Source organism: Macaca nemestrina, chromosome 9, assembly GCF_043159975.1.
Source record: "Macaca nemestrina isolate mMacNem1 chromosome 9, mMacNem.hap1, whole genome shotgun sequence".
In the NCBI taxonomy this organism is placed as follows: Eukaryota; Metazoa; Chordata; class Mammalia; order Primates; family Cercopithecidae; genus Macaca; species Macaca nemestrina.
Genome location: NC_092133.1, coordinates 91,485,599 through 91,502,184, shown reverse-complemented (window position 1 = coordinate 91,502,184; position 16,586 = coordinate 91,485,599). Strand labels below are relative to the sequence as shown.

General features: G+C 32.8%; 2 protein-coding genes across 2 annotated transcripts in view; both read left to right on the top strand.

Moving 5' to 3' along the window:
- LOC105463240 (ankyrin repeat domain-containing protein 30B-like) overlaps positions 1-16,586 on the top strand; it is a 256,388-nt gene that overhangs the window by 50,678 nt on the left and 189,124 nt on the right. The window contains exons 21-31 of the mRNA XM_071068724.1: positions 1,836-1,897; positions 3,381-3,509; positions 4,375-4,428; positions 8,078-8,221; positions 8,360-8,381; positions 9,028-9,089; positions 9,361-9,451; positions 12,951-13,021; positions 13,292-13,382; positions 14,934-14,995; positions 15,271-15,361. Coding sequence (XP_070924825.1) covers positions 1,836-1,897; positions 3,381-3,509; positions 4,375-4,428; positions 8,078-8,221; positions 8,360-8,381; positions 9,028-9,089; positions 9,361-9,451; positions 12,951-13,021; positions 13,292-13,382; positions 14,934-14,995; positions 15,271-15,361 — 879 coding nt within the window. The remainder of the gene's footprint in view (positions 1-1,835; positions 1,898-3,380; positions 3,510-4,374; positions 4,429-8,077; positions 8,222-8,359; positions 8,382-9,027; positions 9,090-9,360; positions 9,452-12,950; positions 13,022-13,291; positions 13,383-14,933; positions 14,996-15,270; positions 15,362-16,586) is intronic.
- Positions 3,537-10,351, top strand: LOC139356324 (ankyrin repeat domain-containing protein 30A-like). The gene is made up of 5 exons (XM_071070080.1): positions 3,537-5,099; positions 5,374-5,464; positions 7,026-7,087; positions 7,375-9,089; positions 9,361-10,351. Exons 1-4 carry the CDS (start codon positions 4,959-4,961, stop codon positions 7,513-7,515), a joined length of 435 nt encoding a protein of 144 aa, XP_070926181.1. The 5' UTR covers positions 3,537-4,958; the 3' UTR covers positions 7,516-9,089; positions 9,361-10,351.

Here is a 16,586-nt window from a genome sequence, read left to right as displayed (position 1 = left end):
AGATAATGCCAATACTGGTATTTGTGTTTGAAAACCCAATCTTACAAGAACAGTAATTTATAATATTTAAAAAAAACATGTAGCCTTATTCTCAAGTGTTTCCACTTTTGTATCCTGAAACTGTAATGTTTTCTATTTTGAACTTCTGTATTTCTTACAGATTCAAGGAGGTGAATTTTGAAAGTCTAATTTTTGTTTAGTGCTTTGAAGCTTGATTCAAATTCCATGGTTTACTTCGGGGATTGCATCTTTTATTAATATAACACTTGTTTTTTAACATTAATTACCTCATTTCCGGTGTTGTCACTTTGAGAATCCTAAGAAAATCGGTAACTCGGATTAGCGAACTCTGTGTGTTTGTGTGTATGTGTCTGCATGTGTGCCTGTGTGTGTCTGTTTATGCGTGTGGTACCTTTCCCTTGTAAAGATGAGGATAGTAATTAGTCATTTATTTGTGAATATTTGATAAACACACTCTTTTTCATGAAACTGTGATTCTGAAGCCTTTGGCTTTAGAGTCTTTGTATAGTACTACCGTTTATTGCCTAGAAGTAAGCAATATTCTAAACTATTTTAAAAACTATTCTTATGCATGTTTAAACATTTTACAACATGTGTGCAAGTTCATATTTAATATGTAAAATATTTTTCAACTTCTAAAGCATACATGGTTGTACAGTGTCATATTGTAATATTCAGCAATTCTTTTTTTATCTGCATTATAATTTTTAGAGACATCCATAAAGAGCACAGTTAAGTGTCTTTTTAAATATTAGGTTGTTTATGAAATTCCATTGTATGACTACACCATAGTTAATTGCACAATTTTGATGCTGATTAATAATAAATAAAAATGAAAGCATGCAGATTTCAGAGTCTTTAAGTTAGTTTTATCTGCTGATTTTTTAGTTATTAGAAATTAAAACTACAATATTTAAAGTATTTCTTTTTGGAATCATACATTCCACTAACAATTTGACCTGTGACCCACAGATTATTAGAGCTATGGTGTTGCAACATGTTAGATCTCTGAAATTATCCAGGGTACACTTCTAAAAATGAGTGAAAATGGCGGCTTACCAAAGTATGATTTGAGTTTCTTGGACCCTCTGCACGAAATGTGAACTTTGGGGATGCTGATCACAAGTCAAATTTGCTTTTTAAAACTGGGTATACAGTTGATGGATGTCAAATGATAAACGAACCCTTAATGATGAAACGGTCTTTTTAAGTTTTAGTTGTTCATGTTTGCTTTTTTCTTTAACCTGATTCAAATAGTTGTAATTTGTCCTTTTTTTTGATAAAGAAAACTGGGCGTTGTTTTTGGTATAAATTCATTTTCTGTCTCATGGGCCTGAGAGCTCTGCAAGTCTTGTGTGGGCCTTCATTTTATCCTGAGACATGTGGGAACGTTAGATTACTTAAGATTGCTTGAGATTGCTGTGTCAATCAAACTAAGTAATACTACAAAATAAAAATTTGCAAAGAAATGAGAGATGATAGGTAAAGTTTTCTGAAGGAACAGCAAATACAGGACATACTGTGTTTCACAGGAGAAGAGGGTATGATTGCTTTGTGAAGAAATAATTCATACAATTTAGTCAGATTTCTATTTTTCTGCATTCTAATGAATGATAGAATGTTAATTTTCAGACTTTTTAGATTTCAATTCTAATGGATTGACTATAGAAGTAGTGATTGTAATCGACACAAAGAATATACGGGCTACAGAGGAAAAACCACAGATTCATGAATGAAAGCAGATTTGTATATGTTTTGAAAATTTATAATAGAGAAATGTTCTCATGGATGTATCTATGATTAACCTTTTATAGATCAGATGATCCCATCAGAATCCAAACAAAAGGACAATGAAGAAAATTCTTGGGATCTAGAGGTACTATGTATCATCAGTGTTTTCTTAATATTAGTATTGCATGATATGAAAACACAAAATCAGAGGCTTAGACTTTATTTTCTCACTTCTGCATATGTCATCCCCAAATTATTTTTGGTATTTTTCAGAATATGCTTCATAGAGAATCTATGTGCTGAGTAGGTTACTACTTCATAGTGAAATTCTGCTAATTTGTCGGATTAATTTAAGAAGCTAGTGTGGCATAGTATAAAAAATAAGGCTTAGAAGTCACTAGCAATTCACATGGGATCTGAAGTACGTTTGTCTAAAAGCAAAAGAATTATACTGAGTCCAGTTATGGGCAAATATATGATTCTGTGGTTTATCTAGATGTACAAAAGTTCTAATTGGATTCATAGACAGTTTAAACTGCAGTATTTTAAAAGCTGGGACCTGAAAAGTTAATGGCTGGGACTTGAACATATTGACATAATCTTTATTGTTCAGTATAGAGCTGAGGGAACATTTCGGGAAAAAGACAAGTCTAAGGAATAGGAAACCTGGTGGGACTATAATAACAAGAGTATTGGTTGACTAGTCTTTTAAAAAATATAAATTATTTTCACAAATAGAACTCCTTGAGTCCCTTTGTGGCAGTCAAGCTGCAGCAGCATGAGCGTCAAATAATAGTGATGTATTTTAAGGTCACAGCTGTGGAAAGACATAGAAAGTATCTGACCTCTTACAAACAAGCAGCTGCTGCCTGGTGGTAACAGCAAAGGGTGGAAGTCAACAGACAGGTAGATTTTATCTGATTTGTCATTAGACAAAAAAACTTTAATATTTGTTTCTTTCATTTAAACATAACATAATTTTTTTCTTAGTGCATTTACATTCTATTCAGGCACTTTTTTTGTCAGCATAGATATGTCAAAAACATGTTGCTGAATTTAGGCCCCTGTTTACCAAAATAAAGCAGCTTTTCAACATTCTGTGCATATATTATATGACAGACTCTAAAAGTTCTCTTCATGACATGCATCATTTTTAACACTAAATAATTCTATAATCATGAATATTTTAAATGTTAAATCTGGCCTTCAAATGTTTAATATTTTAAATGTTTAATATTTTAAATGTATAATGGCAAGCAGCAAGTGTGTTGTATTGTGTTTGAAAAGTCATATTTAGTTTTGATGAGGACTACAACATAAGTTAGATATTTTTAAGAGAGATACTTTTTGAAATATGCAAGAGTGAATTTTTTCATGAATGTGATTTCTTTCTCCTGCTCAGTAACCAAGTTAATGGCTGCATGAACGTAAAGATAAGCTTGATGTAGAGAGAGTTAAATGAGGATTTCTGTCAAAATGTTTTGATTCTCTATGTGTCTGCTCTTTAGTCAAATTGGTTGTAAAGTAGGAAATTGTGTTTTAAAAAACGATTTTAATAAGGAAATTTTGATACTCTTCATTATTAGGATTTTTCCATTTAAATTATTTATTGATATTACTTTTAACAGAGTGACCGTGAGACTGTTTCACAGAAGGATGTGTGTTTACCCAAGGCTACACCTCAAAAAGAATTCCATACGATAAGTGGAAAATTAGAAGGTAAGAACCATTTTTTACTGAAAATGTCATTTGACCAAATATTTCTCTAAACTGATGAGGAAGGATATCCCCTAATAGCCAAAGAAAATTACCTCCTAAATGCAAAGCATGGAAAAAAAGAGAAGTGAAAGTTGAATGGTGATAAGTTATACGTCTTATCAGGTGTTAGCAACAGACTATATTGAGAGCGCTGAAAAGGAGTTGAATTACTAGTTTGAATTCAAGATATTCCAAGACCTGAGGAAAATGAGAAAATAAGAAAGAAGAAAGTAGTAAAAGAGGAAATGAAGCCTGAGAAAATAGAGCGTACAGAGAGTACATGAAGGAACAAGAAGCAGGTTTATATAATGGAGGATGATAAAATGAAATGATTCTTTACAAAAAGATGGGGTATGGTTAGAAATTTGGGAAGAATAAAAAGTGACCTTCTCGTACCAAAATATTCCACAGAATTACAGCAAAGGTATTCTGATTTTTCCTATCTTTCTCACTGGTGGGAAGCCATTAGGGATGGAAGCACCTGATCATGGAGAGCTGTGTTCTATTTGCAATAGGTGAGAGTAAGCATATATGCACGGCCACACATGTATATAATTTGTCATATGCACTCCATATAGACCAGAAGTTTTCATAGAAAATCAGCTGAGAACTTTGTTAACAATTCACACTGTGATTCAGCCGACTTGGGATTCTGCATTTTTAGTAAGTTCTCAGGTGATGCTGATGATGGTGGTCCTTGGACCTTGCTCTGAGTTATTTTTGATATAAATTCATTTTCTGTCTCATGGGTTTGAGAGCTCCTCAAGTCTTGTGTGGGCCCTGATTTTTATCCTATAACATGTGGGAATGTTAGATCACTTAAGGCAACTATTGTTTCCTATACATTTCTGATGTTTCTCCAAGGTGTCACAAGGTGACTCTGAATATATTGCTGCATTAGAGAAGAACTGTGTCATTGTAATTAAAGCAGTTCTTAATTTATATGCAATAAAAGTTTTTTAAGCTTATCTTCCTAAAACATATACACAGTCAAAACACACCCAATACGCTGTCATGGCATATTGAAATGTAAAAGGGTTGGACATATAGTTTACTAACATCAAGAAGTTAATATCTCTAAGAAATCTTATTTGGTGATGAATCATCTCTTTTGGAAAACTTTGTAATAGAGATTGCTGAGTCAATCATGCTGAGTAATACTACAAAATAAAAATTTACAGAGAAATGAGAGATGATAGGTAAAGTTTTCTGAATGAACAGCCAATAAAAGACATACAGTGTTTCACGGGAGAAGAGGGTATGACTGCTTTATGAAGAAATAATTCATACAAGTTTGTCAAATTTCTATTTTTCTGCAATCTAATGAATGATATAATGTTAAGTTTCAGACTTTTTAGATTTCAATTCTAATGGATTGACTATAGAAGTGGTGATTGAATAGATAAAAAGAATATACAGGCTACCGAGGAAAAACCACAGATGTGTGAATGAAAGATTTATATATGTTTTCAAAATTTATAGTAGAGAAATGTCCTCATGAATATATCTGTCATTTAACTTTTATAGATCAGATGATCCCATCAGAATCCAAACAAAAGGATGAAGAAGAAAATTCTTGGGATTTAGAGGTACTATGTATTACCAATGTTTTTTTAATATTAGTATTGCATGATATGAAAACATAAAACCAGAGGCTTAGATTTTATTTTCTCACCTCTGCATATGTCACCCCCAAGTTATTTTTGATATTTTTCAGGTTATGCTTAATAGAGAATTTATGTGCTAGGTAGATTACTGCTTCATAGTGAATTTTTTTGAAGAAGATTTTAATTAGGAAATTTTGATACTTGCTATTATTAGGATTTTTCCATTGAAATTGTTTACTGATATTGCTTTTAACAGAGTGACCGTGAGACTGTTTCACAGAAGGATGTGTGTTTACCCAAGGCTACACCTCAAAAAGAATTCCATACGATAAGTGGAAAATTAGAAGGTAAGAACCATTTTTTATTTAAAGAGTCATTGGACCAAATATTTCTCTAAACTGATGAGGAAGGATATCCTCTAATAGCCAAAGAAAATTACCTCCTAAATGCAAAGCACGGAAAAAAAGAGAAGTGAAAAGGTGATATGTTATACATCTTATCAGCTCTAGGCAACAGACTATATTGAGAGTGCTGAAAAGGAGGTGAATTATTAGTTTGAATTCAAGATATTCCAAGACCTGAGGAAAATGAGAAAGTAAGAAAGAAGAAAGTAGTAAAAGAGGAAATGAAGACTGAGAAAGACAGAGCGTACAGAGAGTATATGAAGGAACAAGAAACAGGTTTATGTGATGGAGGATGATAAAATAAAGTGATTCTTTACGAGAAGATCGGATAATGTTAGAAACTGGGAAGAATATAAATTGAACTTCTCGTACAAAAGTTTAGCAGAGAATTACAGCAAAGGAATTCTGACACTTCCTGTCTTTCTCACTGGTGGGAAGCCATTAGGGATGGAAACACCTGACCATGGAGAGCTGTGTTCTATATGCAGTAGGTGAGACTAAGCATGTATGCACGGCCACACATGTATATAATTTGTCATATACACTTTGTATAGACCAGAAGTTTTCATAGAAAATTAGCTGAAAACCTTGTTAACAATTCACACTGTGATTTAGCCAACTTGGGATTCTGCATTTTTCATAAGTTATCTGGCGATGCTGATGCTGGTGGTCCTTGGACCTTGCTCTGAGTTATTTTTGATGTAAATTCATTTTCTGTCTCAAGGGCCTGAGAGCTCCTCAAGTTTTCTATGGGCCTTGATTTTTATCCTATAACATGTGGGAACATTAGGTTACTTAAGGCAATTATTGTTTCCTATACATTTCTGATGTTTCTCTAAGGTGTCACAAGCGAACTCTGAAGATATTGCTGCTTTAGGGAAGAACTGTATCTTTGTAATTAAAGCAGTTCTTAATTTATATGCAATAAAAGTATTTTTAACTTATCTTCCTAAAACATAAACAAAGCCAAAACACGCCCAATAGGCTGTCATGGTGTATTGAAATGTAAAAACGTTGGACATATAGTTTACTAACATCAAAAAGTTAATATCCCTAAAAAATCTTATTCGTTGATAAATCATATTTTTTGACGAACTGTGTAATAAAGACTGCTGAGGCAATCGAGCTAAGATATACTACATAATAAAAATTTACAAAGGAATGAGAGATGATAGGTAAAGTTTTCTGAATGAACAGCCAATAAAAGACATACAGTGTTTCACGGGAGAAGAGGGTATGACTGCTTTGTGAGGAAATAATTGATACAAGGTAGTCAAATTTCTATTTTTCTGCATTCTAATAAATGATATAATGTTAATTTTCAGATGTTTTAGATTTCAATTCTAATGGATTGACTATAGAAGTAGTGATTGTAATCAATAAAAAGAGTATACGGGCTACGGAGGAAAAACCACAGATTCGTGAATGAAAAATTTGTATTTGTTTTTAAAATTTATAGTAGAGAAATATTCTCATCAATGTATCTGTGATTAACTTTTTATAGATCAGATGATCCCATCAGAATCCAAACAAAAGGACGAAGAAGAAAATTCTTGGGATTTAGAGGTACTATGTATTATCAATGTTTTTTTAATATTAGTATTGCATGATATGAAAACATAAAATCAGAGGCTTAGACTTTATCTTCTCACCTCTGCATATGTCACCCCCAAGTTACTTTTGATAATTTTCAGGATACACTTAATACACTTTCAGAATACCTAATCTATGTGCTAGGTAGATTATTGCATCATAGTGAAATGTTTTAAAAAAGATTTTAATTAGGAAATTTTGGTACTTTTTATTATAAGGATTTTTCCATTGATATTGTTTATTGATATTACTTTTAACAGAGTGACCGTGAGACTGTTTCACAGAAGGATGTGTGTTTACCCAAGGCTACACCTCAAAAAGAATTCCATACGATAAGTGGAAAATTAGAAGGTAAGAACCATTTTTTATTTAAAGAGTCATTTGACCAAATATTTCTCTAAACTGACGAGGAAGGATATCCTCTAATAACCAAAGAAAATTGCCTCTTAAATGCAAAACATGGAAAAAAAGAGAAGTGAAATGGTGAAAAGTTATATATCTTATCAGGTGTTGGTAACAGACTATATTGAGAGTGCTGAAAAGGAGCTGAATTATTAGTTTGAATTTAAGATATTCCAAGACCTGAGGAAAATGAGAAAATAAGAAAGAAGAAAGTAGTAAAAGAGGAAATGAAGACTGAGAAAGACACAGTGTGCAGAGAATACATGAAGGAACAGGAAGCATGGTTATATAATGGAGGATAATAAAAAAAAATGATTCTTTACGAGTAGATTGGATATGGTTAGAAATTTGCGAAGAATATAAACGGACCTTCCGGTACTGAAATTTACTAGAGAATAACAGCAAAAGTATTCTGACTCTTCCTGTCTTTCTCAGTGGTGGGAAGCCATTAGGGATGCAAACACCGGACCATGGAGAGTTGTGTTCTATTTGCAATAGGTGAGACTAAGCGTATATGCACGGCCATACATGTATATAATTTGTCATATACACTCCATATAGACCAGAAGTTTTCATAGAAAATCAGCTGAGAACCTTGTTGACAATTCACACTGTGATTCAGCCGACTTGGGATTCTGCATTTTTAATAAGTTCTCAGGTGATACTGATGCGGATGGTCCTTGGATTTGCTCTGAGTTATTTTTGGTATAAATTCATTTTCTGTCTCAAGGGCCTGAGAGCTCAAGTCTTGTGTGGGCCTTGATTTTTATCCTATAATATGTGGGAACATTAGGTTACTTAAGGCAATTACTGTTTCCTATACATTTCTGATGTTTCTCCAAGGTGTCACAACCTGACTCTGAAGGTATTGCTGCATTAGGGAAGAATTGTGTCGTTGTAATTAAAGCAGTTCTTAATTTATTTGCAATAAAAGATTTTTAAGCTTATATTCCTAAAACATATACACAGCCAAAACACGCGCCATATGCTATCATGGCATATTGAAATGTAAAAGGGTTGGACATATAGTTTACTAACATCAAAAAGTTAATATTCCTAAAAAACCTTATTCGTTGATAAATCATCTTTTTTGTTGAACCGTATAATAGAGATTGCTGAGTCAATTGAGCTAAGATATACTACAAAATAAAAAATTACAAAGAAATGGGAGATGATAGGTAATAGAAAAGTTTTCTGAATGAACAGCAAATATAGGACATATAGTGTTTCACGGGAGAAGAGGGTATGACTGCTTTGTGAGGAAATACTTCGTGCAAGTTAGTCAGTTTTCTATTTTTCTGCATTCTAATGAATGATATAATGTTAATTTTCAGACACTCAGATTTCAACTCTGATGGATTGACTACAAAGTAGTGATTGTAATCGATAAAAAGAATATATGGGCTACAGAGGGAAAGCCACAGATTAATTAATGAAAGAATTGTATATGTTTTTAAAATTTATATTAGAGAAATGTTCTCATGAATGTATCTGTTATTAACCTTTTATAGATCAGATGATCCCATCAGAATCCAAACAAAAGGACGAGGAAGAAAATTCTTGGGATTTAGAGGTACTATGTATTATCAATTTTTTTTAATATTAGTATTGCATGATATGAAAACATAAAATCAGAGGCTTAGACTTTATCTTCTCACATCTGCATATGCCACACCAATTATTTTTGATATTTTTCAGGATACACTTCATAGAAAATCTATGTGCTAGGTAGATTACTGCCTCATAGTGAAATTTTTTTAAAAAGATTTTAATTAGGAAATTTTGATACTCTTCATTATTAGGATTTTTCCACTGAAATTATTTATTGATATTACTTTTAACAGAGTGACCGTGAGACTGTTTCACAGAAGGATGTGTGTTTACCCAAGGCTACACCTCAAAAAGAATTCCGTACGATAAGTGGAAAATTAGAAGGTAAGAACCATTTTTTATTGAAAAAGTCATTTGACCAAATATTTCTCTAAACGGATGAGGAAGGATATCCTCTAATAGCCAAAGAAAATTACCTCCTAAATGCAAAGCATGGAAAAAAAGAGAAGTGAAATGGTGAAAAGTTATACGTCTTATCAGGTGTTGGTAACAGACTATATTGAGAGTGCTGAAAAGGACGTGATTTATTAGTTTGAATTCAAGATATTCCAAGACCTTAGTGAAATGAGAAAATAAGAAAGAAAAAAGTAGTTAAAGAGGAAATGAAGACTGAGAAAGACAGAGTGTACAGAGAGTACATGAAGGAATAAGAAGCAGGTTTATATAATGGAGGATGATAAAATGAAATGATTCTTTACGAGAAGATCAGGTATGGTTAGAAATTTGGAGAAATATAAAGTGACCTTCTCGTACCAAAATGTACCAGAGAATTACAGCAAAAGTGTTCTGACTCTTCCTGTCTTTCTCACTGGTGGGAAGCCCTTAGGGATGCAAACACTGGACCATGGAGAGTTGTGTTCTATTTGTAATAAGTGAGAGTAAGCATATATGCACAGCCACACATGTATATAATTTGTCAGATACACTCCATATAGACCAGGAGATTTCATAGAAAATCAGCTGAGAACCTTGTTAACAATTCACACTGTGATTCAGCCGACTTGGGATTCTGCATTTTTAATAAATTCTCAGGCAATGCTGACGATGGTGGTCCTTGGACCTTGCTGAGTTATTTTTGGTATAAATTCGTTTTCTGTCACGGACCTGAGAGCTCCTCAAGTCTTTTGTGGGCATTTATTTTTATCCTGTAGCATGTGGGAATGTTAGGTTAATTAAGGCAATTATTTTTTCCTATACATTTCTTTTGTTTCTCCAAGGTGTAACAAGATGACTCTGAAGATATTGCTGCATTAGGGAAGAACTGCGTCATTGTAATTAAAGCAGTTCTTAACTTATATGCAATAAAAGCTTTTTAAGCTTATATTTCTAAAATATATACACAACCAAAAGACACCCAATACGCTGTCATGGGGTATTGAAATGTAAAAGAGTTGAACATATAGTTTGCTAACATCAAAAAGTTAATACACCTAAAAAATGTTATTTGTTGATAAATCATCTTTTTTTGATGAGCTGTGTAATAGAATTTGCTGAGTCAATCGAGCTAAGATATACTACAAAATAAAAATTTACAAGGAAATGAGAGATGATAGGTAATAGAAAAGTGTTCTCAATGAACAGCAAATATAGGACATACCGTGTTTCATGGGAGAAGAGGGTATGACTGCTTTGTGAGGAAATACTTTGTGCAAGTTAGTCAGCATTCTACTTTTCTGCATTCTAGTGAATGATATAATGTTAAATTTCTGACGTTTTAGATTTCAATTCTAATGGATTGACTACAAAGTAGTGATTGTAATCGATAAAAAGAATATACGGGCTACAGAGGAAAAACCACAGATTAATGAATGAAAGAATTGTATATGTTTTTAAAATTTATAGTAGAGAAATGTTCTCATGAATGTATTTGTTACTAACCTTTTATAGATCAGATGATCCCATCAGAATCCAAACAAAAGGACGAGGAAGAAAATTCTTGGGATTTAGAGGTACTATGTATTATCAATGTTTTTTTAATATTAGTATTGCATGATATGAAAACATAAAATCAGAGGCTTAGACTTTATCTTCTCACCTCTGCATGTGTCACCCCAATTATTTTTGATATTTTTCAGGATACACTTCATAGAGAATCTATGTGCTAGGTAGATTACTGCTTCATAGTGAAATTTTTTAAAAAAAAATTTTAATTATGAAATTTTGGTACTTTTCATTATTAGGATTTTTCCATTGAAATTATTTATTGATATTACTTTCAACAGAGTGACCGTGAGACTGTTTCACAGAAGGATGTGTGTTTACCCAAGGCTACGCCTCAAAAAGAATTCCACACGATAAGTGGAAAATTAGAAGGTAAGAATCATTTTTTTTTTAAAGAGTCATTTGACCAAATATTTCCCTAAACTGATGAGGAACGATATCCTCAAATAACCAAAGAAAATTACTTCCTAAATGCAAAGCACAGAAAAAAAGAGAAGTGAAATGGTGAAAAGTTATACGTCTTATCAGATGTTGGCAACAGACTTTATTGAGAGTGCGGAAAAGTAGGTGATTTATTAGTTTGAATTCAAGATATTCCAAGACCTGAGGAAAATGAGAAAGTAAGAAAGAAGAAAGTAGTAAAACAAGAAATGGAAGACTGAGAAAGACAGAGTGTACAGAGAATAAATGAACAAGAAGCATGTTTATATAATGGAGGTTGATAAAATAAAATGATTCTTTATGAGTACATCGGGTATGGTTAGAAATTTGGGAAGAATGTAAAGTGACCTTCTAGTACCAAAATTTAGCAGAGAATAATAGCAAAAGTATTCTGACTCTTCCTGTCTTTCTCACTGGTGGGAAGCCATTAGGGATGCAAACAATGACCATGGAGAGCTGTGTTCTATTTACAATAGGTGAGACTAAGCATATATGCACGGCCACACATGCATATAATTTGTCATATACACTCCATATAGACCAGAAGTTTTCATAGAAAATCAGCTGAAAACCTTTTTAACAATTCACACTGTGATTCAGCCGACTTGAGATTCTGCATTTTTAATAAGTTCTCAGACGATGCTAATGCGGATGATCCTTGGACCTTGCTCTGAGTTATTTTTGGTATAAATTCATTTTCTGTCTCAAGGGCCTGAGAGCTCCTTAAGTCTTGTGTGGGCCATGATTTTTATCCTATAATATGTGGGAACGGTAGGTTAATTAAGGCAATTATTTTTTCCTATACATTTCTGATGTTTCTCCAAGGTGTTACAACCTGACTCTGAAGGTATTGCTGCATTAGGGAAGAATTGTGTCATTGTAATTAAAGCAATTCTTAATTTATATGCAATAAAAGTTTTTAATCTTATCTACCTAAAATATATACACAGCCAAACATGCCCGATACGCTGTCATGGCATATTGAAATGTAAAAGTGTTGGAAATATCGTTTACTAACATCAAAAATTAACATCCCTAAAAAATGTTATTCGTTGACAGTCAATTGAGCTAAGATATACTACAAAATAAAAATTTACAAAGAAATGAGAGATGATAGGTAATAGAAAAGTTTTCTGAATGAACAGCAAATATAGGACATACAGTGTTTCACGGGAGAAGAGGGTATGACTGCTTTATGAGGAAATACTTCGTGCAAGTTAGTCAGTTTTCTATTTTTCTGCATTCTAATCAATGATAAAATGTTAATTTTCAGACTTTTTAGATTTAATTTCTAATGTATTGACTACAGAAGTAGTGATAGTAATTGATAAAAAGAATATACAGGCTAAGGAGGAAGAACCACAGATTCGTGAATGAAAGATTTGCATGTTTTTAAAATTTATAGTAGAGAAATGTTCTCATGAATTTACCTGTGATTAACCTTTTGTAGATCAGATGATCCCATCAGAATCCAAACAAAAGGAAGAGGAAGAAAATTCTTGGGATTTAGAGGTACTATGTATTATCATTTTTGTTAATAATAGTATTGCATGATATGAAAACATAAAATCAGTGGCTTAGACTTTATCTTTTCACCTCTGCATATGTTACCCCAGTTATTTTTGATACTTTTCAGGATACGCTTCATAGAGAATCTATGTGCTAGGTAGATTACTGCTTCATAGTGAAATTTTTTAAAAAAGGTTTTAATTAGGAAATTTTGGTACTTTTCATTATTAGGATTTTTCCATTGAAATTATTTATTGATATTACTTTTAACAGAGTGCCCATGAGACTGTTTCACAGAAGGATGTGCGTTTACCCGAGGCTACACCTCAGAAAGAATTCCACACGATAAGTGGAAAATTAGAAGGTAAGAACAATTTTTTATTGAAAAAGTCATTGGACTAAATATTTCTCTAAACTGATGAGGAAGGATATCCTCTAATAGCCAAAGAAAATTACCTCCTAAATACAAAGCATGGAAAAAAAGAGAAGTGAATTGGTGATAAGTTATATGTCTTATCATGTGTTGGTAACAGAATATATTGAGGGTGCTGAAAAGGAGGTGAATTATTAGTTTGAATTCAAAATATTCCAAGACCTGAGGAAAATGAGAAAATAAGAAAGAAGAAAGTAGTTAAAGAGGAAATGAAGACTGAGAAAGAGCGTACAGAGAGTACATGCAGGAACAAGAAGCAGATTTATATAATGGAGGATGATAAAATGAAATGATTCTTTACAAAAAGATCGGATATGGTTAGAAATTTGGAGAAATATAAAGTGACCTTCTTGTACCAAAATGTACCAGAGAATTACAGCAAAAGTGTTCTGACTCTTCCTGTCTTTCTCACTGGTGGGAAGCCATTAGGGATGGAAGCACCTGACCATGGAGAGTTGTGTTCTATTTGCAATAAGTGAGAGTAAGCATATATGCACGGCAAGACATGTATATAATTTGTCATATACAGTCCGTATAGACCAGAAATTTTCATAGAAAATCAGCTGAGAACCTTGTTAACAATTCACACTGTGATTCAGCCGACTTGGGATTCTGCATTGTTAATAAATTCTCAGGCGATGCTGACGATGGTGGTCCTTGGCTCTGAGTTATTTTTGGTATAAATTCATTTTCTGTCACGGTCCTGAGAACTCCTCAAGTCTTGTGTGGGCCTTGATTTTTATCCTGTAGCATGTGGGAATGTTAGGTTAATTAAGGCAATTATTTTTTCCTATACATTTCTGATGTTTCTCCAAGTTGTCACGAACTGACTCTGAAGATATTGCTGCATTGGGGAATATCTGCATCATTATGATTAAAGCAGTTCTTAACTTATATGCAATAAAGCTTTTTAAGCTTCCATGCCTAAAACATATACATAGCCAAAACAGACCCAATATGCTGTCATGGCATATTGAAATATAAAAGGGTTGGACATATAGTTTACTAACATCAAAGTGTTAATATCCCTAAAAAATCTTATTCGTTGATAAATCATCTTTTTTGAAGAACTGTGTAATAGAGATTGTTCAGTCAAACGAGTTAAGTAATACTACAAAATAAAAATTTACAAAGAAGTGAGAGATGATCAGTAATTAAGGTTTTCTGAATGTACAGCAAATATAGGACATACAGTGTTTCACAGGAGAGGAGGGTATAACTGCTTTGTGAGGAAATGCTTCATACAGTTTAGTCAGTTTTCTATTTTTCTGCATTCTAATGGATGATATAATGTTAATTTTCAGACTATTTAAATTTCAATTCTAGTCAATTGACTATATAAGCAGGCATTTTAATCGATAACAAGAATATACAGATTACAGAAGAAAAACCACAGATGCGTGAATAAAAGGTTTATGTATGTTTTTAAAATTTAAAATAGAAAATGTTCTCATGAATGTATCTGTGATTAACCTTTTATAGATCAGATGATCCCATCAGAATCCAAAAAAAAGGCCGAAGAAGAAAATTCTTGGGATTTAGAGGTACTGTGTATTACTATTGTTTTTTTAATATTAGTATTGCATGATATGAAAACATAAAATGAGAGGCTTAGACTTTATTTTCTCCCCTCTGCATATGTCACCCCCAAATTAATTTTGATATTTTTCAGGATACGCTTCATAGAGAATCTATGTGCTAGGTAGATTACTGCTTCATGGTGAAGTTTTCTTAAAAAAGATTTTAATTAGGAAATTTTGATACTCTTCATTATTGGGATTTTTCCACTGAAATTATTTATTGATATTACTTTTAACAGAGTGACCGTGAGACTGTTTCACAGAAGGATGTGTGTTTACCCAGGACTGCACCTCAAAAAGAATTCCACATGATAAGTGGAAAATTAGAAGGTAAGAACCATTTTTTATTGAAAAAGTCATTTGACCAAATATTTGTCTAAACTGATGAGGAAGGATATCCTCTAATAGCCAAAGAAAATTTCCTCCTAAATGCAAAGCACAGAAAAAAAGAGAAGTGAAATGGTGAAAAGTTATACGTCTTATCAAGTTTTGGCAACAGACTCTATTGAGAGTGCTGAAAAGGAGCTGAATTATTAGTTTGCATTCAAGATATTCCAAGACCTGAGTGAAATGAGAAAATAAGAAAGAAGAAAGTGGTAAAAGAGGAAATGAAGACTGAGAAAGAGCATACAGAAAGTACATGAAGGAATAAGAAGCAGGTTTATATCATGGAGGATGATAAAATGAAATTATTCTTTTCAAAAAGATCGGATATGGTTAGAAATTTGGAGCAATATAAAGTGACATTCTAGTACCAAAATGTACCAGAGATTACAGCAAAAGTATTCTGACTTTTCCTGTCTTTCTCACTGGTGGGAAGCCGTTAGGGATGGAAGCACCTGACCATGGAGAGCTGTGTTCTATTTGCAATAGGTGAGACTAAGCATATATGCACGGCCACACATGCATATAATTTGTCATATAAACTCCATATAGACCAGAAGTTTTCATAGAAAATCAGCTGAAAACCTTGTTAACAATTCACACTGTGATTCAGCTGACTTGGGATTCTGCATTTTTAATAAGTTCTCAGGTGATGCTGATGCGGATGATCCTTGGACCTTGCTCTGAGTTATTTTTGGTATAAATTCATTTTCTGTCTCAAGGGCCTGAGAGCTCTTCAAGTCTTGTGTGGGCCTTGATTTTTATCCTATAACATGTGGGAACGTTAGATTACATAAGGCAATTATTGTTTCCTATACATTTCTGATGTTTCTCCAAGGTGTCACAACTTGACTCTGAAGATATTGCTGCATTAGGGATGAAATGTGTCGTAATTAAAGCAGTTCTTAATTTATATGCAATAAAAGATTTTAAGCTTATCTTCCTAAAACATATACACAGCCAAAACATGCCCAATATGCTGACGTGACATATTGAAATGTAAAAGGGTTGGACACATAGTTTACTAACATCAAAAAATTAATATCCCTAAAAAATCTTTTTCATTGATAAGTAATCTTTATGGAAGAACTGAGTAATAGAGATTGCTGAGTCAATCGAGTTAAGTAATACTACAAAATAAAAATTTACAAAGAAATGAGAGATGATAGGT

What these genes read in the sequence shown, in the direction of transcription:
- LOC139356324 (XM_071070080.1), top strand. Translation starts at nt 4,959, where the DNA reads ATGAAAGATTTATATATGTTTTCAAAATTTATAGTAGAGAAATGTCCT. An exon ending in GATAAGTGGAAAATTAGAAG is followed by an intron (nt 5,465 to 7,025) that starts GTAAGAACCATT and finishes AACTTTTTATAG; the next exon opens with ATCAGATGATCCCATCAGAA. An exon ending in AAAATTCTTGGGATTTAGAG is followed by an intron (nt 7,088 to 7,374) that starts GTACTATGTATT and finishes TACTTTTAACAG; the next exon opens with AGTGACCGTGAGACTGTTTC.